The sequence below is a fragment of the Dunckerocampus dactyliophorus genome, chromosome 7 (genome assembly GCF_027744805.1).
Source record: "Dunckerocampus dactyliophorus isolate RoL2022-P2 chromosome 7, RoL_Ddac_1.1, whole genome shotgun sequence".
In the NCBI taxonomy this organism is placed as follows: Eukaryota; Metazoa; Chordata; class Actinopteri; order Syngnathiformes; family Syngnathidae; genus Dunckerocampus; species Dunckerocampus dactyliophorus.
This window is the reverse complement of record NC_072825.1, coordinates 16,524,949-16,549,836: the sequence shown is the minus strand read 5'-3', so window position 1 is coordinate 16,549,836 and position 24,888 is coordinate 16,524,949. Positions and strand designations below refer to the sequence as shown.

General features: G+C 40.5%; 1 protein-coding gene across 6 annotated transcripts in view; it reads right to left on the bottom strand.

The window, feature by feature from the left end:
- The window catches only part of LOC129185423 (CUB and sushi domain-containing protein 3-like), a 307,190-nt gene that overhangs the window by 102,861 nt on the left and 179,441 nt on the right, over window positions 1-24,888 (bottom strand). For 5 of the 6 annotated variants that reach the window (XR_008572067.1, XM_054782498.1, XM_054782497.1 and 2 more), the window contains exons 38-43: window positions 13,916-14,034; window positions 12,683-12,752; window positions 10,871-10,987; window positions 10,131-10,340; window positions 8,763-8,951; window positions 7,034-7,211 (exon numbers count right to left, since the gene is read on the bottom strand). Coding sequence is in view for 5 of the 6 variants with exons in the window: in XM_054782498.1 (XP_054638473.1) it covers window positions 7,034-7,211; window positions 8,763-8,951; window positions 10,131-10,340; window positions 10,871-10,987; window positions 12,683-12,752; window positions 13,916-14,034 (883 nt within the window). In the remaining variant the exon portion in view is untranslated. The remainder of the gene's footprint in view (window positions 1-7,033; window positions 7,212-8,762; window positions 8,952-10,130; window positions 10,341-10,870; window positions 10,988-12,682; window positions 12,753-13,915; window positions 14,035-24,888) is intronic. The other variant, XM_054782495.1, reaches the window with a different exon arrangement.

The following is a 24,888-nucleotide window of genomic DNA, read 5'->3' as shown; positions in this document are numbered from 1 at the left end:
CAAGGACAAACTGCAGTCAGGTCGAGACTCCGATGGGGACGATGAGCATGCAGATGAGCTTCCTTGAGAGTTTTCTGACAGTTTCTACAGAAATTAGTTGGTTATGCAAACAGACTGTTGCAGCAGCTGCCTGGGTGGCTGGACTCTGACGATCTTTGAGGTCAAGATGCTTGGATATTGAGGTACTGAGCTGGTCTGTTGATCTAATACTAACAACTAATATTGCGATTGTGAGGCTGGTTGGATGTGCTGTCAAATTCTCTGAAACACCTTTGGAGAGGGCTAATGGTAGAGAAATGAACATTCAATTAATGGGAAACAGCTCTGGTGGACAGTCAGCATTGTGCTATATGGTAAAACTGCACATTTTGGAGGGGGCTTTTGTTGTGGCCAGCCGAAGGCACACCTGTGCAATAGTCCTGCTGTCTATCAACATCTTGATTTGCCACAACTGTGAGGATGGATTATCTCAGCAAAGGAGAAGTGTTTAGACAGATTTGTGAACAATATGTCATAGACCCTTTTGTGTACAAAACAACGTCTTAGATCTATGACTTCAGCTCATACCGGTCAATCTACTTTCATACCCTCACCTATGTCTCTCAACTGGCCTGGGAACGCCTGAGAATCCGCCGGGAGGAGCTGGACGAAGTAACTGGGGAGAGGAAAGTCTGAGCTTCCCTGCTTACGCTGCTGCCCCCGCGACCCGACCTCGGATAAGCGGAAGAAGATAGATGGATGGACGGACGGACGGACCGATGGAGTTCAGTTCATAGAAAGATGGGCCCAAAAGTTGAGTGTAGTTAACTATCAAAAATTGTGCGCATGTACTGTATATCACATTATACTGCATTCAACTGGGCTTTAGCCACTTCTAAGTCAAGAGTCTTTGGATGTTTGGAAAATGATTAGGTATCACATAATCATTAAGCTCTTCATCGAATATACTGACAAAGAACCATAGCCATTGGAATAATTTCCTAATTGAATCATGATGTGGGTCTTTGCTTCAACTAAGCTTTATTGACAAAGCAGTTCACAAGCCTCAAGTGTGGACCTTTCCTGACTACATTGCATTAGCGTCAGTAGATAGCAGCTTATTTCATGTTCAGTGACAAGCCTAGTAGCATCATTGCAAGCTTTTTACTCAACCACGTGATCGCAGTATGGAAATACTGTCAAGCAAGCTCTGAAGTTCGAAAAGTTAAAAGTGAAAGTGGCTGAAATACTTTTTGGCACAATCCCAAACGTGGGTATGCTATTACAGCTTCAAAGCCCTGAAAGTTGTTAAGCCGTCTGGTCTGAATTGTCTCTTGGACACCATCCACGTTTGACAGTTGAAGTTGCGGCCCGAGCTATAGAAACTTCTATGGTCCTCCAACACTCAGTTGGAGGACCATAGAAGGTGATTTATGGATACAAACAGCTGAGATGAGCTTCCGTCGCCTGGTTGGGGTCAAAGAGGGAGAAGACATATTTGAGAAGGGCTCAGAGTGCATCTGCTGCACCACTGCCTCTTCTCAGTGTGACAGCGGAGGTAGCTCAAACATCTACTGTAATTACCCGACTGTCTTCAGGACACCTCTCTGTGGAGATACTGTACGTTTGGACCTGAGAGTCCAGGTGCATAATTAAAACACACGTATGCATTAAGCTAGCCTGGAGGGCCGCATGATACCCCATGGAGAACTGAACTGAAAACAGGTAGCACATAGGACGGAGCAATACAACCAGGGCTGAACAATATGCATGCATGAACAAAATCTTTTCTCACCCAATAACAATGTTTCGTCTTAGGTCACACTTGCGGCCTCGTATGTGTGTCGTGTGCCACACGTGTACCCCAAATATGTAATCAGTGTGGCCAACGCACGTTCAGATATTTCGCACGTCCTCCGTGCGTGTCAAGATCTTACTCCTTCATTGTGAGAACAACTACAATCTTAACCAAAAAAAGAAAAAAAAACAGCGATTTGAAGCGCGGCCCAAAAAAAAAATCGGACGTTCAGTTGTGACCCAGGCTGTAGGGCCAAAAGGTCTGAGGGCGCTTCCACTGAGGGCAGGCATACTGAAAAATCAAAAGATGCAAGGGGCTGCTTTGATATTTTTATGTTTTTTTACACTTTGTAAAAAGGCTAAACATTTTTTTAAATGTTATATTTCAGGACAAAACTTTGTGTTATTGTCATTATTTATTAGTATCAACATTTTCGCATTTTATCTTAACATTCTGCTTTTTTGCTCTATTTTTCCAATGTTTTTGTTAAAAAAAAAGCCACCTCTGGTCTAGTTCAAACTGTGCTTGTTTGTTTGGTGTGTGATAATGCTCTGATCCGCACTGATGGTTGGTACACCCCCCCTCCTCTGGCACGACTAGAAGAGGTGAGCCTGAGCTCGGCACCATTGGACATGCAAACGGATTCTTTTTATAATAGAAATAACTACAAAGATTCAAAATAATCCAAAAAGTCAAAACCCATGACATCCTCTCTCATTCGCGAGTACAGACCCTTTCCAAAAAATTAGAATGTCATGGAAAAGTTGTTTAATTTCCATAATTCCATTCAAAAAGTTAAACTTTCATAGATTATAGATTCAGGGCCCACAATTTAAACAATTTCAAGTATTTATTTGTTTATTTTTACATAATTTGGGCTTCCAGCTCATTAAACCCACGAAAACAGGAATTCAAAAAATTAGAATACTGTGAAGAAATCAGCCCAAATTTTGCAGGACATGAATGTTTTAAACTGAGTGTCACACACTAATCATCGACTAAACTCAAATCACCTGCACAGGCTTCCCCAGGTGTCATTAAATTGCTTCAGTTTGGTTCAATTGTCTCAGTTGGGTTCAATATGGGGAAGACTGCAGACATGACAACTGGCCAGAAGACCATCATTGATACCCTCCATAGGATGGGTAAGCCACAAAAGTTCATAGCTAAGGAGGCTGGTTGTTCACAGAGTGCTGTGTCCAAGCATATCAATGGAAAGTGTAGAGGAAGGGCAAAATGTGGCAAGAGAAGATGCACCAGCAAAAGAGATGACCGTGGGCTTGAGCGGATTATCAAACAGGGAAGATTCAACAATCTGGCAGAGATCCAGAAAGAGTGGAATGAGGCGGGAGTCACAGCTTCAAAAACCACCACATTCAGACGCATCCGGGAGATGGGCTACAACTGTCGGGTTCCTCGGTTCAAGCCACTTCTGAACCTGAGCAAACGTAGGAAGCGTCTCCACTGGGCCAAGGAGAAGAAGGACTGGACTGTTGGCCAGTGGTCCAAGGTCCTCTTTTCCGATGAAAGTAAAGTGTGCCTTTCATTTGGGAATCAAGGTCCAAGGGTTTGGAGGAAGACAGGTGAGGAACAGAACCCAAGCTGCCTGAGGTCCAGTGTGAAATATCCACAGTCCGTCATGATTTGGGGTGCAATGTCCGGTGCAGGTGTTGGTAAACTCTGCTTTCTTAAATCCAAGGTCACCACAACAGTCTACCAGAATGTTTTAGAGGACTTCATGATTCCTTCTGCTAGGATGATTGCTTCAATGCCACGTCGCATCGAGGCAGTGATTAAAGCAAAGGGATTCCCAACCAAGTATTGAAGATTGACATATCGTTTTGAAAGTACCATATTTTGATTGATTTGATGTGATCCTAATTTCTTTCTTTTTTTTTTCCTGCAAAAACTGAGAAGTAAATGGTGATTTCTTCACAGTATTCTAATTTTTAGAATTCCTGTTTTCGTGGGTTTTATGAGCTGGAAGCCCAAATTATGTAAAAATAAACACTTGAAATCGTTTAAATTGTGGGCCCTGAATCTATAATCTATGAAAGTTTAACTATTTGAATGGAATTATGGAAATTAAACAACTTTTCCATGACATTCTGTAAAGACTTGTCATTAGGTTAATGAGATTGATCCTCCCTCAAGTTATACGCACCGCCACCAGGGATTGACAGAAATAAATAGAATGACTCAAAATAAGGCTGCACGTTGGATGAGTGGTTAGCATGTTGGCCACACAGTCAGGAGATCAAGAAGACCTGGGAGTTTGCATGTTCTCACCGTGGGTGCGTAGGTTTTCTCAGGTTACTGCGGTTTCCTCCCACATTCCAAAAACATGCATGATAGGTTAATTGTCCATCGGTACGAATGTGAGTGTGAATGGTTGTTTGTCTATATGTGCCCTGCCATTGGCTGGCGAACAGTCCAGGGTGTACTCGCACAAAGTCAGCTGGGATAGGCTCCAGCATACCCTCCTAATGAGGATAAGCGGCATAGAAAATAGATGGATGGAAATAATCCAGAAAGTTAAATTGCAAAAATACAACCTATGGCACAAGCTAGGCCCTTATGAACTGAGCTACTGCTTCCACAAGCTCTACTCCTATTGAACTACATCATTTCGTACTAATGCAACATAAAACTAAATCTACTCTAAAATTGTTTGCGCCAAATTAAACAGGTGGGTGGCTGTCAGGTAAGAATATAACTTTTTAATCAGCTACTTATGGAAAGTGCTGAACCTCTACTAATTAGGTACATTTCTACATCTGGGAAGTAATGCCAGTATAATTCTGAGAATGTGGGGGAGGCCACTTTCTCAAAGGAGAAAAAAAGGAGATTAATGCGAAAAGACTTTGCCTGATATATAAACGCTATTTATTTCTAAGAGAATAGCATTTCATTACAGGTACTTTCACAGGGTTATCCACTTGTTTGATGTATACTAAATGCATTCCAGTATGTGTGAGTTCCATTAATATTACATATATATATTTTTTTTTAAAAAAGCACTGCAGTTTCATTTCAGAGTGATCAGCAAAATGGGAGACAGCCGTCAGGGAAGCGAAATGTGGCCATGAGGGGACAAAGTGTTTATGTGTTTCTTTATGTGAAAGCAGCAGTTGCCAGCATCTCCCTTGTGCCGCACCATGAATGGTAACCTATAGATGCCTTTAGAGGCAGTTCTGTTGTCTATCTCTCATGAGGGCAGCTTTATGGTTGTCTGAGGCTTACTAAAGCAGTGTGGAACCACAGAGAGATCAAGAGAAAAGGAGATTTTAGAATTGTACTTGTATGTTGGACTGTATCTGTCAAGATGTACACTTTGGACTGTTTCAATATATCAGGAATGAAACAAGCGAGAGTTTCATGCTATTGCACACATTCTTCACTAAGTGGGAGTAGTTTTAAATTTCCACCATGGATTTAGCTAACAGGGGAAGATATTTCGCTGATATCGTCACAAACCACAATGAATTTAGCTTTAGCGTGTGAGGAAATATATTGTATACGTTGTATACTGTACAAATAGGATGCTTACCTACCATGGCTGCATCAAGTAATTAAGAACTCTACATATTTGGTCCAATTTCAGTAAAGATGGTTGAGATCAAATGTCAGATAGGTAGACACTTGTTCCTGGGTACTTATCAACTCTTATTTGTCAAACTTTTATGGATGATTATGCAATATCTGAGCCCCTATCGATTAGCAAAGGTCATACATCACAAGTTGTGTCTTAGACAATATTCCTCAATGCTAATCATTCAATATGTTTAAAAAATGAGTCAAGATTCCCCAAATAAATTGATTTCTTCCATTTTTACTCATGTATGTGACGTCCCAGTTTACATGCACTATCTCTAATTCAATGGTAGGCTAAACTCTGTGTGCCTCCGATACACTGGAGGGTGATTGTGGTCATTGCAGCTAACAACTGTATGTGGGTGGAAGAAGAATGCTACATGCCAATAGCTTTCACTACCAGAAGCCTTCGGTTTAAGGGATTACATCAACTTTTAAACTCAGCTATTTTGTGTTGTTGGTCATGTTTTAGTGACATCTGCTTTGGTTCTACTACTTTACAATGTTCCTCAAAGCACAGAAAAAAAGTCACCTATGTGATGTCTTGTTTTTTAACAACTATTTAAAATCAACCTTTCCACTCTGCAGTGAATTCTATTTATTTTAGGAATTACATGTCAATGACATTGTCTAAATTGTTGTAAATGTACATTCCAATCACATGTCACTAAATAAAGTGTGATTAAGGATGTTGGTTTTGGATATTTTGCTCACTCACTGAAATACTGTATGTTTATTCGAGGCAGAGAATACTTTTTATGTTATCTATCGTTATCTACCATTATTGTTGTTTTCACTTATCACTGACTAACAAAGTACACACTTTTGCAAATAAACATACCTATCAAACAAATACATCCCGCTTCAGAAACAAATACAGCATGTTTTACACATACATATTTCTGCAATTAAGTTCATAAAAAATATCCTTCAAGTGCAACAAATCCTTCAAGTACAAGAAGCAATTCTACAACAACAAAAAACTGTCACCTGACTCACCACTGTCTTACCACACATTCTTACCACTGTCACGAGACTTTTGGCACAAATTTTCCGCCTTGCAATATCCACACACACATGCCTCCAGATTCACACTGCAGTAAAGTAAGAAGTATATTCACAGATTCGAACTTCCAGGATATATACTGAAAAGAAACAATAAACGATCATTCAATCAATTCCCTTCTGTGAAGTGTTGTGCCATCAAACACACCTCACACATTAATTGCATCCTACTGGTTATACTACAGCAGTTACTTTGGGAAATGTTGCTTTTTACATAGTTTTGGGAAATATTGTTCGCTTGTGAATTTAATGTTGCTAAGAGCGGCGCCATGAGACTCTACAGAAACTGGCGCATGACTAAATAGTCCATACATCCAAGATGGAATTGGTTTCCAATTGCATACTCCAGGCATGTTAAACCAATCTTTAAGAAGTCAAACATTACCTAATTAAAGTGTTTAGGTATTTTTTCAGCCAGTTTTAATTCATGCAATATATATATATATTTTTTTTTTTTATTGCATGTAAACGCACTGACTGCTTATTTTTTAGGGGTAACACATTCCAGTGGATTTTGCAGCTCTATTTCCAGTCACGCAGCAAACAGTATTCATGTTTGACTAATAATGTCGTGCTGAGAAAGAAATGAGGACTTACCATACAGTGATGTAGTCATAGATTGGCTCTGTATTGATAATAGAGAAATTGATGTAGATGCCGTAACCAGGTGGTACTCTGACAGTCCACATGCAGTCCTGAAAGTGGGGGTACTCAGCTGGGTGTCCAGGAGAATAAATAGTGCCATTCATTGATGTTATATTCCCACCACAGAGAGCTGGAAGGACGGAAATAAGTACATTGCAAACAAATATTTAGGTTACATTGTAATTTCAAACAGTGTTAATAAAATAGGTTATTGGGTCATCACTGAGAAACGGAGTATAGCAATGGGTTGCTGTGAACACAATGACAGAGTGGTTCTAACACAAGAAGTCGTCATAGTGCTACAGATGGATAAACTTTTACTTTGAACTAGAACTAAGACCCAATGCTATGTATGCCATGGAGTACATACAAGAATTGTAAACTCACAAACAATATGTGTGGCGTCTTAAGCGGGACTTACATCCCAACGTACGTGTTACCACACGCATGGGCTTTGCGATTTTTGGAAATTTGTTGGCCGTAGCCAGCACGTACAGGAAGTAGGGTATCAGAGGGGTTGCAAGTGTGTCGTACTTATGGAGCAAGTGACTGGTGACACTCACGTGCTTGCCGCTTGCCCTATGCTGGTAGCTTTTAGATCGTGACTGTGGCGTGCGATTTGTGCGTGTTAGGTGTGCTTCATGTAAGGCTGTTGTACGTTTCACTCCCTGGGGACGTACCGTGTGTGGTCATCGTACGAGGCTCGTGAAGCCCACTCATTTCGAGTGCAAGATGGGCCTTCTTAGGGCTCCTACGGCTATCGTGATGGGGAGAACCACAGTCTACAGCGGGAAGAGCCACCCGCCGTGGCCGGGTAAGGTGCATTAATGTCAGATACGCTATGTGAGCAGCCGCCGTGTGTCCACAGAGGTCAGGAGAACCAGAGTGTTGGCCGGGAGAAACCGCCTGCTGTGGCCGGGCAAGGCGCATTAATGTCGGATAAGCTATGTGAGCAGCTGCCGTACGTCAGGAGAACCAGAGTGTACAGCTGGAGAAGTTGCCTGCCGCGGGACGAGCCGGTGCTGTGGCCGGGCAATGTACTGTACATAATGTACTTGCGACACATGTACTCACTCCTCCTCTGCCTTGCCCTTGCAACCTGTCTGCGTGCAAGGTTCTCCTGCGTGCACGCAGAAAATAATTTGCATCCCAATTTTCTTCCCACGGGCTTTTTGTGCTGTGCGGGTTTTAAAATCCGTGCGGGCAAAGTGCGTGCCTCTTGCGATTTTCCCATTTGTGCACGTCGCCAGCACGTAGGAGCACGTACGTCAGGATGTAACTCCCTGTTTACAGCGCAAAGGGGAAAAAAACCCTGTTTACCTCCCTCTTAAAAACACTGAACTATATTGTAAACCTTAAAAGTTACTCGTGTATGTCATGGCATCACTTAACAAGTGAAGGGGAAGTCATAATGCACCAACCCTGGGCAACATATGAGAATTCACCTTGAAATTTACAAGAGGCAGGCTTGATTGGTCTCGCAATAAAGACTTGCAAATGCTTCATATATCATTATAATAGGCTGCATCACTTTATTGTGCCATAAACTTCTGCTATGTGGGTGGTAAACGTGTGTCAGATGCCTTAGTCTGCACAAGAAAAAGCCAGGACAACAAGCAATCTGCGGTTGCCATTGGTCATGACGACGAAAATGGTCTTAATAAAGACGTTTGCCAGTCACCTTCACAGCGCGGTATTGGGTGATTCCAGTTTCTGCTGACTCCATGAAGACATGTGAGCGAAGGCTCCCCAAGCAGCGTATATCCAGGCAGGCACTCAAAAGTAATGGTCATCCCCACACTGTAGTCTTGGCCAATCACTAGGCCATTACGAAATGGGCGTGGATCCGGGCACCTCTGTAGCTCATACGCTATAAAGATTGGATCAAATTTAGTCATCAGGCAGATAATAGAACACAAAATTGAATTATTTAGGTGCCTATCTACTTGAGTGGACTTGAATAAATTACTTACTATTGTGTTGCTGATAATACAGTATGTAATGGCCAAATGATGATATTTACAGATTATAATAAGAATATTTATTTGTGATTATTATGCTTTCAAACTTGATGCAAATTCATAGTGGCAGCCAACTTCATTTCAGCAAGGAGGTGAAATGACAGTGTGCATACAATTTCTAGTATCAGTTATTGTTTTTGGGTTTTTTGTTTTTGTTCATAGAAATAAAATACAGTGGAACCTCAGTCTTCATCATTAATTCCTTTCGAAAGGTCAGACAAAAATTGAAATGTACAAAAAAAAACATATATACACTTTATTCACTTTACAAACTTAACTTTAAAGAGTAGACGGTCCGTGCTGTATACTTGCTCACAGGAGGTACAATCATCATTAAACACAACTGGCCCGACCCACTATCTGTAATGTGTCTCCCTTGTTTGTGCTAAAGGTTCCTAACTTTACATTACAATTCTATAGCAACAGATGCTAGCTTCGTTTGCTACACACTTATTTCTTGGTATCAATAGTGTCTCACATTTTTTGTCATAGTTCTGGCAATTGCAACTTTTTTAACAGCTGTATTTAATTAAAAAAAACAAATTCATCTAACGCTCAGAAATATGCAGTGCTCTTAAACGCCTCATTAGCGTACGGCACACAGTGCTTGTTAGAAGATGTAAGGAGACAGATACAAGTTCATCATTCTGTGTGCAGTCTATACACAAATAAACCCACCACACACACGTAATAAAAATGATTAAAGGATTCCCTAGACAGAATCTGTCTATAGTGGCCCAATTCCAGAAGAACCACAGAGAATGAGTCACCAAGGTGTTTGGGCACTCGATTCCGCAGACTAGGACTAGGACTAGGACTAGGCGCACTGTTTGGCCACAAAAGAAATGAGACAGTGTATGAAAAGTGACATATTTTTAACAATATTTTTTGTTGAAATTTTAAAAAACTGGGGTGTACAAAAATCAAGGTTCCACTGTCCTTATATTATATACAGTATTTAACTTTATTAGCCAAGGTCTCAGCATATAACTAAGTGCCGTAAAGCATCGTACCCTGTTGTTGCTCACCTTGATAAACAATACTGAAGCCAGGCTTGTTCTGGGAGTAGTCGCTGTGGAAGAAGAGAGTGGTCTCATGGGTGGTGCTGAACAGAGAGTTGGGTACCAGTGAGCCACTGAACCGATCAATTACGGTTCCAGCCTCTAAGCTGCCGCTGCGCACTTCTAGATAGTCATGAACTGGCTCTGTGGAGAAGTTCAGAAACTGCAGATGGATCCCTGAAAAAGCAGAAAGTAGCTGTTAATGGAGGAAATAAAGAAAGAAAATAGAATCCAAGTCACAAATTGCCACAGTGAGGCAATAAGGCTATTCAATGCCAAAATCAATGCCACTGGCAACAGTTTACATCAGCCTAGGTTTTTTACAAATGTCTTATCAATGAAAAGTATTGACAAGAAGTGGCAACTAAATCTTGTAACCCCATTGTATCCCCAAACTGCTGCCACTATATTAAATGAAGAAAGCAGGGCTGAGGTTACACATTGAGTGGCCAATTTCATCTCACTATATCTGAGGTAAATAGCTCAATAGGATGTTCTCAATGTGGGTTCTCCCATCAAGGGGTTCTATCTGAAAGCCATGGTGTGCTCCATGATAATAACTGCAACAGGCACATATTCTGTTCTGTTGTATTCAAAGCGTACATCAAGGTAGTGGCTCTTTTTTCAAAAACTATAAAGAGAGTGGATACAATAAGGAAGAAACACAGTCACAGTAAATGGGGGGGAGGGATGCCAATGTAACAGACCAAAGCCAACAGGGAGCTGAACTCTCCAGTTGCAGTCCAGGCTGCTCTGGTAATTCCCTGGAAAGCCCGGGCTGAGGATAACGCCACTGAAGTCTGTCATGGAGCCGCCACACTGAGCTGGAGAGACCAACCAAGGAGAGAGAACATGTCACTTCTCTGTAGACTGAATCGGGGGTTTGGGCTGGTGGTTTCCATCCATGGCTTCTGTCCCTTGTGTGTGCTATGCTCCAAAGACTAACCCACAACATTCCTTGTTTGGTGAGGGCTTATAATTACAAAAAGCCTCTTTCACAAAGACATTCTACAAAATTGCTGCATTTGAGCTATCACAATACATCCTGTACTTATCCCACAGTAGATTGTACACATCACCTAGCGAAGCAGGACTTGCCTCTTGCCATGTGTGTGCACATGTTCACAGAGCAATATGGAATACCACTATGTGAGGATGCTTTGTGGTGTGGCATACAGTATTTATGAAATACCTCTCGGACAGCAACAACTGGCTGTCAACACAACAGGGCAAGACAATTTTGTCCCCGTTACTGAACATTTTATTCTCTGCTATGGCCCTGATACTGCCGCCAGAGCTAGAAAAATAGCAGGTGTGCTTCGCCTCTCCATTCCTTGTCAGTGCTGTTCACAAACAACAGTGATGTGGCAAAAACCGGCAGTATCAAAGGGCCTTATGAAACAAGGGAGTATATGGCTATGCCTAAGATTTCTAAACATTGTTTACCTCATCATTCACCACATTCACCCATCTCCTGCATTCTTTATCACTTCAGCAGTCACCCCTCCGCACCCTCTCCTGGGGATACAGCCCCAGCTCTAAATGCACAGGCGAGGAGTGATTGCAACTACAAGAGGAATCAATGCAAACCCGAAACTAAATCATCCCTCTTTTCCTTTCCCGATACTAGAACAGGCTCAATTATGTGGTAAATGGTTAGAAACACTGGTAGTATTATGTCAGGCCTTCTAGGACTATCAGCCAAGGGCAGAAATATGTAGGAAAAGACCATCATGGGATTTGATTAAGCAGCGGGTTGGTGACACCTGCTTGACCTCTTTGTGTATAAAATAAAGAGCAGACAAGACATACTGAAATGCTGACATACACTTTGAAAGGAGGCACACAGCCAGTCTTGTGTGTTTTATCCGCAACAAAGTATCGTATTGTGTACGAAGGAGGAGTTACAATAAGAAGGGCCCTTCTGTCAACTGTAACTCTGGGATTTATATCTTGAATCTTGAATCTTAGTGAACTATGAAAACCGAAGGGACAGAGCATCCACATGAAGAGCATCATGTACTGCATGTGTGTGTCTATGCCTTACTGTGTTCATGTGTATGCACACATTTGTAACTGGATGGGATTATAATGGTGCAGTGTCAAAAGAGTGAGTGAAGTGTTTTGTTATTAATCACTACAATCTATCGCTGTAGCGGCCACCATCTGAGGAAGTGTGCGAGGAGAATATAGACCCTCATCAAGGTTATCAGAAATCAAACAATGCAGTGACATGGTGCAAAGCCGTATTGATTTTCAACTGAAGGGGGAAGCAGAGAATTCATAATTCCCAACCTGCAGGCCCACACAGCCAGCCATCATCCCTTAGCCTCAGCTCACTGTGACGTTATTGCTTTCCCTAACACAATTAGAAGTCCTCTGTGAGCCTACATTTCTGTTATGGACAATACAATACAGTAAACTATGGACAAAAACAATAAAGACAGTATTTGATGCTATGGTTTTGTTTTCAGCAATATCAAATGACTAAAAAAAGTGATATTTCTAAAATACATTACCTAAACACAATGGCACGGGGTAATTCCACCTTCTGACGGGACCTGGCATGCATGTGATATATGCATTACCCTGTTTGGGGAAACACAAAAATTAAATACACACTATAATTTAAAACAACAATAAATAATAAATAAATTGCTGCAGCATATTTTATGACTATACTGTTAATGCACGGAATTAGTTCATTGAGATATTGCAGTAGTTTTTGTGGTATCAAGGCAAGTAAAGGGGATGTGCGATACATCCGATACGCGATCAGAATTTGCACGATACACAAACATGAGCATCACTGCAGAGCATGTGCAAAACCACAAGCGACAATAAAAAACAACAAAGAAACTATCACTGCTACAACAAACTCCACAATAAACCTGGAGGACACGTATCTGGCATGCTGTACTGAAAACACTTTATTGCCTTGATTTTAAAGTGTCAAATCATCTTTATATAATTTATTAAAAGCTAAAAAAGGGCTCTTAAAATACACACTTTTGTACTAATTGCAGTTCATTACTTTTTTATGCAAAATCCTACAAACCTCTCTTGGGAACAGGCTCAGAAATTTAGCAAGACATAATAGCTAAATCCTCCGTATAATATCTGTACTCCTTTTAATCCATCCAAATGTCTGCAGAAGACGTGCACATGCACTTGAACTCAAAAAGCTTTGCCATACATATGCATTTGATTCTACAATGGCCTCAAGTCTGTCTGTGGCCTTTCAATGCTCAGCCTAAAGACGTGGCTGGCTGGTCCACAGAAAATGTGAAAAGCAACAAATACTCAGACAAGTGGGGGGTAAAAAGTGGTGCAGGATTAGCAAGGCCACTGTTAACACAATCCATTGCCCATGGCCTTAGAAGGTTCTGCAGCTAAAAAGTCCACCGCCACAGCGTCTACTTGAGAGGATTTGAAGACGTTAAAGCTGCTTTGTTACACACTAACGTGCACACACACAAGGACACAAGCAAAGTTCACATACTTGGAATTAAAAATACACGCATGAATGTAAGAACAGTTTTCCACACACACATTATTCTGCTCTACACACACACATGCACGCACATGCGCGCACAGACAAAATGTGGCATAAAAAGAAGTTAGTAACGGTGCCTTGAAAGAGTTGTGCCATTGGCTATTTTCTGAAATTGTCACTTTAGGCAGTTGGATATGATTCACTTATCATAGTGAGCTGCATTGCCGCTTTACTGACACCAAAGGTTTTTACCTACCTGTAGTGAGAAGCCTTGATCACACTGGAAGGAAACCATGTCGCCTACAGTGTAGCGGTCTCCCACCTTGTGGCCGTTAGTGGGGGGCAGCGGCTCAGGGCACGAATCCAAACCTATTGCTTAGGAAAGAGTCACAGCACACAAGTGTGGACAGCAATCATTCTTCTGCACAGTATATGATCCAACACCTGTTTAACCCACTTGGCAAAAATTACATTTAGTATTTCCTCACACGCTAATAGTAACACCTGTGGAGAAATCTGATTAAAACCAAATCATTTTAACATGCAATTACACAGTGCCTGGGCTAAATGTTCTTTTAATTACATAATAATTGAGTGTAATTGTTGCCCTCATCAAATTGTTGAAAAAGTCCACTGGTGGATATAATTGGAACAATCTTCCAACTGTTGTGTGAAGCTTTTAGAGTGAAATTACAAAACAATCCCAGAAGGATTACTTGGCACAAGTATTGCGCTCCAATGGAACAAAGTGATTATACAACTACTTGCCAGGAGAGGCCCACTACTTAGTATAACTAGCTTAAAAGTCATGGAGATCCCAGGTTCGCATAAATGTAGCATACTTGGGGAAATTAAATATGAAGTCACTAAGTAAGAGTATTTTTTTATTCGCAATTACCATTATTGTTTATTTATGCTTTTTTAATCTGTCTTCCATTTATCAACTTGATCTTTAATGAAAAAAGAGTCACTAAATTCAATAAAAACAGTCTGAAATAAACATGGCCAATGAATCTGCGCAGATTTTCTTAATTTTGGGGTATAAGCGATTGGCCGATCCCTACATATAAAACTGATACGCCCCCCCAGAACATTGTAATCGGTGCACCCCTGGTCTCAAATGTTTTGTTGGGACTGACATGTATTCTGATCCAAACTGTGTGAGGAATGAAGAGTGTAATATTCCGCTCACATACACTATAGTGAACTTTCATACCTGACACATGGTGTGCAAAGTTGAGTATTACTGCCATAGAAGCCGGAACACCTGCACCATCTATCAAAAATGCACTCAAAATGCATAAACTCTCTCACTCAAGGGCTCTCAAAGAGTTACCAGCTCGAAACAAGTAGTGCAGGTGAGTTGATGACTGTAAACATGGCAACTGGAGTGACCGCTTAAGAGTCACAACAACTTGTAGTCTACTTTTCAGTGCTCATGTGTTCACTTACAAGAGTGGTGGTGCTAGAAAGCATGCAGAAGCATCCAGTGAAAGTTAGAGAGGGTACGTGAGTGGGAAGAGACAGTAACCTCTGAGGCGCAAAGCACAAGATGCCAGGTTTTGTTTTCATACTCTTGAACAAAAGTTGTTGGTGTTTCGAAGCAGTCATATTGGCATAATGTACTGTTAATCCACGGATATGTAAACCTGCACAATAGAAGGACACATTGTTTTAACATCTGTATTGTGTTGGAAAACCTCTTAGATAATAATTCAGGTGGTCCTCGGTTTATGACATTCCGCGTTACGTCGTTTTGTGGTTAAGTACGGGGCCCCTTACATTAATTAAAAACATAATTTTGGTAAGTAAACATGTGACTCACTCGAGGACTAGATACAGAGCAGTGCGCCTCGGAAGACTACACGAGGTGCTCAATATTGGCCACGCTTGTTTCAATCTCTTAACTCTTGCGGCCATCATTAATGATAACAATGGTATTGTAACGCGGGAGTTGTAAGGATGACTCAGAGGTGGTCAATCAACAATCTCTTTATTGAAAAAACAAACCACGCCAACAACAAACAAACTCAACTGTCCTCTCTACACGCAGCTACAAACACGCTCAGAACAGATGTCGATAGGAAATCACAAAACTCTTCAACACTACAATACACATAACTGCCCGGTCGCTGATCCTCTTAAAGCGATTGTAATGATTTAGCAGTGTAGTGGTCCTTTTATTGAGATGGAAAGGTTGCGAGTGCTTCGGTTTTTATTTTTTATGACCGTTTCATCTAATTCTTAAGTGTTTTATTACTGGATTTCATGTCTTTCCTGTGTTCTGTGTACAGTGTGCGTGGCTTTGGAGTTAATTTAGCTATTTCATTTAGGTATAAGATCTGACTTACACCAAAACTCGACTCATGTCACATTCTTGGAACGGAACTCGCACATAACCCAAGGACCACCTGTAATCGTTTTGGGGGAAAAATGCTCAATCATCCGCAGCAACTTTCTGAAAGAAAATCAAACATGACATGGGCCTGAGGGCCACTTGTGGCCGGCGGCTTGTCTTTAATTGGACCGCAGCACATTGTAAAAATAGGGAAAATAGAGCAAAATGTCACAATGTAAAGAGAAAAGACTGAGATGTTGATACTAATTACTAATAATTGGGGATGGCTTTTTTTGCCAAAATTGTCCAACTCTCAATTTCCGATTCCGATATCAACCGATACCGATATGTATAACATCACATATCTTCTGTCATGGAATTAACACATATGTGTTCTGAAGCTAATGGATACAGCATCAGCAGTTAGCTTCTCGATGTGGCTGTAGACAGCATTGTACAACATTGTAAAACATCTCAGAAATACTTGCGATTGGGCATGGCAAATTGTGGTTTGAGGTGGGTTTGCACTGTATGTGAACAAACCGTGGCGTTATCCTGGGCATGTGAACATTAAAAAGTCCATCGATACAGCATTTTTTTTAAATCGGTTTGTCATTATAGGGAAAAAACCCGATGCCGATATCTAGCGATATTACATTTTTATGCCAATATCGGGCCGATAATATCAATGGGCCGATATTATCGGGAATTCCCTACCAATAATAACACAAATTATTATATATATATTAAATTATATATATACAGTCATCCCTCGTTTAGCGCGATTAATTGGTTCCAGCCCTGAAAGCAATAAGAGAATTTCTGCCAAGTAGGATTTTCATAGTTAGAGCATAGAACACCTGTTTATGACTTTAATTACGGTTTTTAACATTACAGCCCTGTAGCCATGAAATAACTCTCCATAGTCACCTTTACACTACATTATTCTTTGTTTACATCACAAGCTACGGGATCACTGCCATGACATGAGAGACGGCCGCCACTTTAAGCATTAGCATGCTACCAAGCTAACTAAAGAAAAACTGCACTTTTTTGGGAATTTTGGCCATCATCCACAATCCTTATGTGAGACATGAACACATATGTCTTTCTCTTTTCTGTGCGTTCAAAAGATATAAAAATAGATAAAAAGACAGTGAGTTTGGATGCAACTGTACTAAGGTGAAACAAGGCAAGATACTATTTTAGTATAATTTCTAGCCGGTTAGGTAATTACATTACATTAATCAATAATAAAACCAAAGCAACCATAAAATGTTAGTGTTCCACATTATTACTTGGACAATTCTATGAAATTCAATATTATGTAAAACTTTTTCTTTTTATTACAGTGCTCTGTCACTTACTGCATATAGTACAAACATCCATCCATCCATCACAAAAGAGTAATGCTTTTTGGTGTGCTATACAGAATGCCAATTCTAGACACAATACCAGCAGCATGGTACTAGTAGAGATACCTGTGTGTAAAACAATCATCAAAACACATGTTTCTTGTCCAAGTGCTCAGGCTAACTGCAACTTGTGTACACTATATACCGAGGCCTGCAAAAGCTGATAAGGAGATGCTCTACTTTCCAGAGCCAGAGGCCATGTAGCAGACCGCAACGTAGCAAAAATAAATATTTGCACTTTGCTCTCAAAAAAGTGTGGATGACCATTACATTACGAAAGGCAATGCTACAGATGAAGTACGTTAATGTTGGGCCTAGTTTCACCCAGCTTTCACAGGGTCAACACACACTATTACTCACTGCAAAACCCATCTTTACCAAACTTACAGTAAATGTAACCCACTTTTACCAGAGCAAAAAAGTGTACTGGTAGAAATGTGCTAGGCCTTGAGCTTGCAAGTGTTCCATGTATTGCAGGCGAGATTAGAGATAATTAAATATATTAGGAATATATTAATCGATAAGAATTTAACTCTGCCAGATTCATTCAAACAGATAACATCTTCTAATTAGACAGTCCAGATAGAAACATACAGTACCACCAGCCATGATAAGAAATAATGTCACTGTCGCTTTTGTTTTCAAATTCTATGAATTAGAATTCCACTTGATGCAATAAACATCAGAACTCAAACTGCACACATTTGTGGTTTAATAAATATGCATGGAAGCTCCATGGTAAATGGTCTTTCACTTGTACAGTGAGGTGGAGGGTTCAAATATCTGTTTGGGTGGAGTTTGCACGTTCTCGCTGTGCAAATGTGGGTTATCTCAGGCTACTCCGGCCCGAATTTTAAAAATATGTCCATCCATCCGTTTTATATGCCGCTTATCCTCATTAGGGTCACGGGGGTATGCTGGAGCCCATCCTGGCTGACTTATGGGTACACCCTGGACTGGTCGCCAGCCAATTGCAGGGCACGTATTGACAAACAACCATTCACACTCACATTCATACGTATGGACTATTTAGAGCAGGGGTCTCAAACTTGTGGCCCGTGGGCCATTTTTGGCCCGCCGAGTCACATTTTGCAGCCCGCGACTTGTCTTCAAAGATTACTGTAATACGGCCTGTGACAAGCCAATGTTACTCATAGGATGCACACATAAGCCTACATTGAACTAAGGCCCCCAGGTAAATTGTGTTTGAGACCCCTGATTTAGAGTATCCAATTAACCTAATTAACCATTAATGTATTGGAATGTTGGAGGAAACCGGAGTACCTGGAGAAAACATGCAAACTCCACACAGATGCTCAGAAACAGAGATTCAAACCCAGATCTTCTCAATCTCCTGAAGATATTTTTCTAATGACATCTGCATTTCAAGCTTAACAGAACACCAAGGGTCTCATCTATGAGAGAGTGATTGGAATTTTGACTAAAAGTCTCTACGCCAGGAAGCCGAAGTCTGCGTACAGACAAAAATAAACTGACTGACAAAAAGTGATGCATGCACGCCTTCACACAGTTTGTGTTTTATAGATCTCACCTTGAGTGTGCGTATGGAAACCCGCCTCACGTCACACCCCTCTCTCACCTCCACTTCACAAAAGGTCAATGCAAAGTGAATGTGGCGTCTATATTTAAGGACCTTGATTGCATTGTTCTGTCATTCTAAATCACGGCCGGTGATAAGATGACGAGGACGAAGAAGTGGGATTTCAAGGAAATGGAGGTGGAAAGACTGGTTGGAGAGTTGCAGGCTGAAAAAAATAATATTATTTGGAGGACACAGTTGTGGCATAAGGAATAAAAGGAAGATGATTGCTGTCAACGTTTAATGGAAAACGGCACAGCGTGGAAGAACAAAAAAAAAAAAAAAAGCGGATGGATATCAAGGTGCGTATTTTAATTTTAGCAAGCACGTTTTTAACGTTCCTATTTTGCCTCCAAAAAGTGTGTACGCCAGGTACAAAGTTTGCTGACCGGAGCGCACATTCTCAAGTCAGACTGTGTTTTCATAGCTCACATACTTTGTGTGGAAAACACTGTACGCAACTTTCTGGCCCTGTTTTGTGCGTACGCAAGCTTTATAGATGAGACCCCAGTTAACCAGGAAGGTTTGGTGCACCAGCAACACAATCAGCTCTGCTATTCACAGGGTTTGGCATATGGGACATGACAAACAGAAAATATTGTAGGTCTTCCAGGAAGCTAGGGGAGCTAAGTAATTGGGTCTTTCTATTTTGCAGGCAGAGTTTTGCAGATGATTTGATATGGATGAGATCATTAGCATGAATACCTAATGCCACAGTGCTCTTCCTTTATTGAGTACCATATGTACACAATACTTTTTCCAGAGTGACCTGCTTCTTGTTAAGAGTAATGGCAGTACACTTGTAGTGCCATAGAAGCCCAAGAAGTGCTGTTTACACTGGTCATTGTGTAAAGATTAGGTCTGAGCAAAAAGCAAAGCCATTGAAATTTAATGACCAATTGCACAAAAATCTGTATAAATAGAGTACATGCTGTGACCATGTAGTAACAGGCACATTCATGATAACATGTAATGCTTGAAATATTTTGCCATTTTAAGCATTACGAACTTCCTTCCTGGGTGCATTGACTTCACACAGCAACATAGAAATGAACGCAACACCTAGCATTAACTTTTCAAAACTCAACAAGAAAAACACAGTGGGAGTGGCGGCGGCTCCAATATGTAGCCTTACCTTTCGGTAGTGGGCTGAGGCGCTATGAGCATGGCGCTGACGCGCTGTGGGTGACTGTGTGATGAAGCTAATTGCTAGCTGAGCTGGTAGCTAGCCAGTGTGGTGTGGTGTTTTTTTTCAGAAGGTTTTAATAAGCGGAATAGGTGCATCCCATTACGTTTTCATTTGTAGCTGCCTCTTTTGATCTGTTTTTATATGTGTGGAACGCACAGAAAAAAGAAAGATGTGTGTCTTTATGTCTCACATAAGGAATGTGGATGATGGGCAAAACACCAAAAAAAGTCCAGTTTTCCTTTAAGTGTATTGTCACGTGACTTTTCTGTCTTCCTATTCCTCCTGCTGGAGTGATCTCGGATCAACATTTGTGATACAAGTGTTGTAACGCATGAATTAGTTCCACTTCCAGTACCACCCTCCATGTCACTTTGGTTGCCATTCATTATTAACAAAGGAAGCTAACAAGCCAAATAGTTGGGCAGCATTACGTTCTCTCACCGAGTTGACTCACCAGACTCACTGCCCCTAGAAATTTGGCGGAGAACTGCACGGCAGACGCTCAACTCCTACGGAGAACTTTGAAAGGCTCATGACAGCGTAGTGATTACACAGAAGCCGAAACCAGCTGGATTCACAGCCGAAGGATAAAATATTATATTTGTATACCACATCATTTCTGAATAGAAAGTAACTATACACAAGAAATACATTCAAATTAGAAACAACCCAGTGGCTTTCTGTGCTGGCCTAAACACCATCAAGGCACTGACCTACATTTACAACTTAAACTGCAGTATTCTTAGCAGTCTATCATCTTAATTTTGTAGCGTGTCTCTTACCTGCACCACTTCCAGTACGGTATGTGTGTGTTAGATTTTTTAGTTAGATTTTAGCTTCTGTAGTCGAAAACAGAAGTTTACATACATTATGTAAAAAGACGTAATCAAATGAAATCGAATTAAATCGAACAAAACTTTTCCTGTTTTATGTCAGTTAGGATTACAAAAATGAGTTCTCTTTGCTAAATGCTGCAATTACCATAAATAGTATATTTTAGTTACTTATTTTGGTTTAGTTTTTTCTTACTTTCTTCAAAGTCAAAATCTGACATACATTTTCTTAGTATTTGGTAGCACAGCCGTTCAAACCGTATGACGTGGGTGAAGTGTTTTGGGTATCCTTCCACAAGCTTCTCACAATCGTTTTCTGGAATTCTGGTCCATTGCCCCTGACAGAACTGGTGTACTGGTGTATTTTCTGTGGGATTGGGATCTGGGTTTTGTGATGGCCACTCAAAAACATTGACTTTGTTGTCCTTAAGCCACTTTGGGACTATTTTGTTGATATGCTTAGGGTCATTGTCCATTTGGAAGATCTATTTGCGGACAACTTTCTGGGTGATGGCTTGAGATGTTGACTCGATATTTCAACATAATGTTCTTTGTTTATGATGCCATCTATTTTATCGGGTGCACCAGTTCCTCCTACAACAAAACAGTCACACAACATGATGCTGCCACCCCCACACTTCACAGGTCGTGTGGTGTTCTCAGGTTGACACATGTGCTCATTTTTCTTCCAAAAGTAACAATGGTCATTAGGACCAAACATGTGTCCAAAAATTTGGGTCTTTGTCACTGTGTATGTGTAAACTGTAACCTGGCTTTTTTATGCTGCGTTTGGATTAATGGTTTCTAAACCGGAAGTCAACAAAATGAAGAATTGTGGGATATATTGGCGCTGACCAGTGACGTCAACCACATGGTTAACTTTGACGGTGCCGTTAACTAACGACGTGACTAACCATGAACAACGCATATTTAACGGTCGGTTAGCTAAAGGTGGGTTAAGAATTAAACCGGTGGTTTGGGGTTAACTAGTGGTTAAAATAATCGAGTTTTGAACCCTTCCAGGTACTGTATGTATTGTGTTAGAGTTCACTTGCTGTGGAAGAAGCTGGACAGCTCAGTTGGTAAAGACGCTGTGATCAGGGCTCATATCCCAATCAGAGGGATAACATTTTTTTTGTGATTATATTTTTCTTTCTTTTAATGATACTGGACACAGAAAAAAATCTGCTCCTTGGAAAAATTTAATTGAGGACCCCTGTTGTAATACCATGCCTTGTTATATTGCATTGTGATATATTCTTTATGACTTGTACAATTGTGATGTGATAGTGGTGGTATTAAGAGGTGGATTGGGTCAGTTAAGTATCCATGAAGGTCCAGGTACCAAATGCACATCCCGCTACTGAAGCAAGCAAAACAACAACCCCAACATGTCTCATATTTGTGTTGAGTAGCCAGCAGCTCGAAAGCCGTAGGCATCGGTATAAATGGGTCTGCCTCTAATAGCATACTGTCATTTCATACATCATTATTAACAAAATCTGGAAAGGCACAGGCGTTATAAATCAGGCCTATATAGTAGTATACCCAGTACATTGCATCCTATACAGATGTTTCCTTTGTGTGTCAAGATCAAATTCAGTCTATCTAGCTTATACTGAAAGAACATTGGCTTCTACAGAATGAGTTACATGACGCACAATAAGGGACTGCATTTGTGATACAAAATATTCCTGTAAGAACAACGGCATTATTTCTCTGGTCTCAGGAGAGTTGGATAAATGTGTCCCTCCATGGACTACAACAATCATCCAAAGAAACATCTTTTTAACAAGATGTCTGCTGGATGTGTTGCTTGCTACATATTTCTTCCATATACACTGACCATCAAGCTAATCCCATCAATAAAAGGAAACTTGTCTTTTCACCTTTTTATTTTTAACAATTTGGCCTTGCCGGAGCTCTGCTATTTGTTGTAAGTCATATAATGATATTATAAGAAATGTACCGGGAATATTTTCATTCATCCAGGTTAGTGTTTTCTCAGGACATTGAATCGATCACAAATGGACTGTTCAGGTTGTCTTTGAAGTCATTTCGCCTCTCATCGTTTCGCTGATGAAGCCTGCTCGGATGAGAAGCGAAAAGTCGTCTAAGATATCCTGAATAGTTTAGTTCAATGCCCTGAGAATACTAGAAATATAATGTATCATGCCGGGAGGTGCTTCAAAAAAGGTATTTCTAGGATTTCCTCCCTCTCATGGTTTGGGTCAGCACGGTGGAGCATGTGGTTAGCACGCCTGTCTATATGGTTCTGTGTTCGAATTCTGTTTAGGAGTTTGGATACTCTCCTCATGCACCGTCCAAAACCATGCATGTAAGGTTAATTGGTGACTGCAAGAGTGATGGTTGTATGTCTGTACCAGTGATGTCCAAAGTACGGCCCAGAGGCCATTTGCAACCCGCGGGTGTTTTATTATTGGCTCACAGAATATTCTAAAAATTTAATTTAACAAGAACATTTAAAAAAAAAACAAAAAAAAAAACAGCAGAAGCAGACAAATCGGCAGTCATTTTACAACAATAAAATAAAAATGTTAAAGAAATAAAAGTTGTAATCTAATGAAAAGTCCAGATTTGACAAGAATAACATCATCATAATATTATGAGGAAAAAAAAACATATTTTTTTTTTAGGTTTTCAAGTTTTTTTAAAAAACAAAACAAATCAGGTTTTTGGAAGTTGGGGGAAAACTTATAATATTATGGGAATAGGGTGAAATCATTATGGGAATGAAGTCATAATATTCTGAGAGTAAAATTTACGAAGATTATTTAACAAGAAAATAGACATTTAAAATTAAAACATTCACATATACTAAAAACATATAAAAAAAATTGCAACAATTTAAAAAAGACAAAAGTTCTTACGAATAATACACTTTTTCACCTTTATCACAAAGCTGAGATTTTTCATTTTTCAGGATGTAGCCCTCAGTGGAAAAAGTTTGGACACCCCTAGTCTATAGTGCAGTGGTTCTGAGTTGGTTAGAGTACGTTTCGGTTTGATTGTGACTTTATGGAACGGATTAATGACGCTAACCATGGTTCCACTGCATGTACCTTGTGATTGACAGGTGACCAATTAAACAAATTAAACAAAGTCAGCTGGGATAGTCGCTAACCAACCCTGTGACCCTAAACGGGATAAGTGGTAGAAAATAAATTTTTACAGTTTGGTTCTGAGAAATCAGACAATACAAGCAAGCTGTATGTGATTCATTCTAAACACACACGGTACCAAAATGGTTCCTTGCCTGATGATCAGTTGACAAATATTCAATGTGTAAAGTCATGGAAATAAGAAGAGGCATAGAATAGAGCCTGGTTTACACATAACAACAGCAGCAGTGTCACAGCATGACTGTAAGCGCAGGGAACTGACAGTAACCACTTTTACAAAGACTCTATAAAACCCCTGCACAAATAACACCGACATGCTTTGCTTGTTTATGCTGAAGCAACTAAAGTGTAATGCCATTGCAGTGTTTCATTCCGGATGTCATGCTGCCATTCCGAAGGCGTGACATGTAACATAACAGAGTTTATGTCTAGCATGACAACGGCTCTCCCTTCCTACACACTGATTTGGCTCTGTGACTGCACCTCTGCTGCCAGCTTCACAGTGGAACATGTCCACATCCTACCCCAAAATTTATTTTTCACAAAATGAGGAGGCATATAATTATTACACCGTATTTCTGCATTGAGAAGTCAGTGAAGGGACTGTGGCTAATGATAGGGCAGGAGGTGAGCGCTGAAAGAAAGGGCCTACTGAGAGACTTGGATTCACAGCAGAGAAGGAGGTTGTGGAAATGAAGGACTGTAACTGCA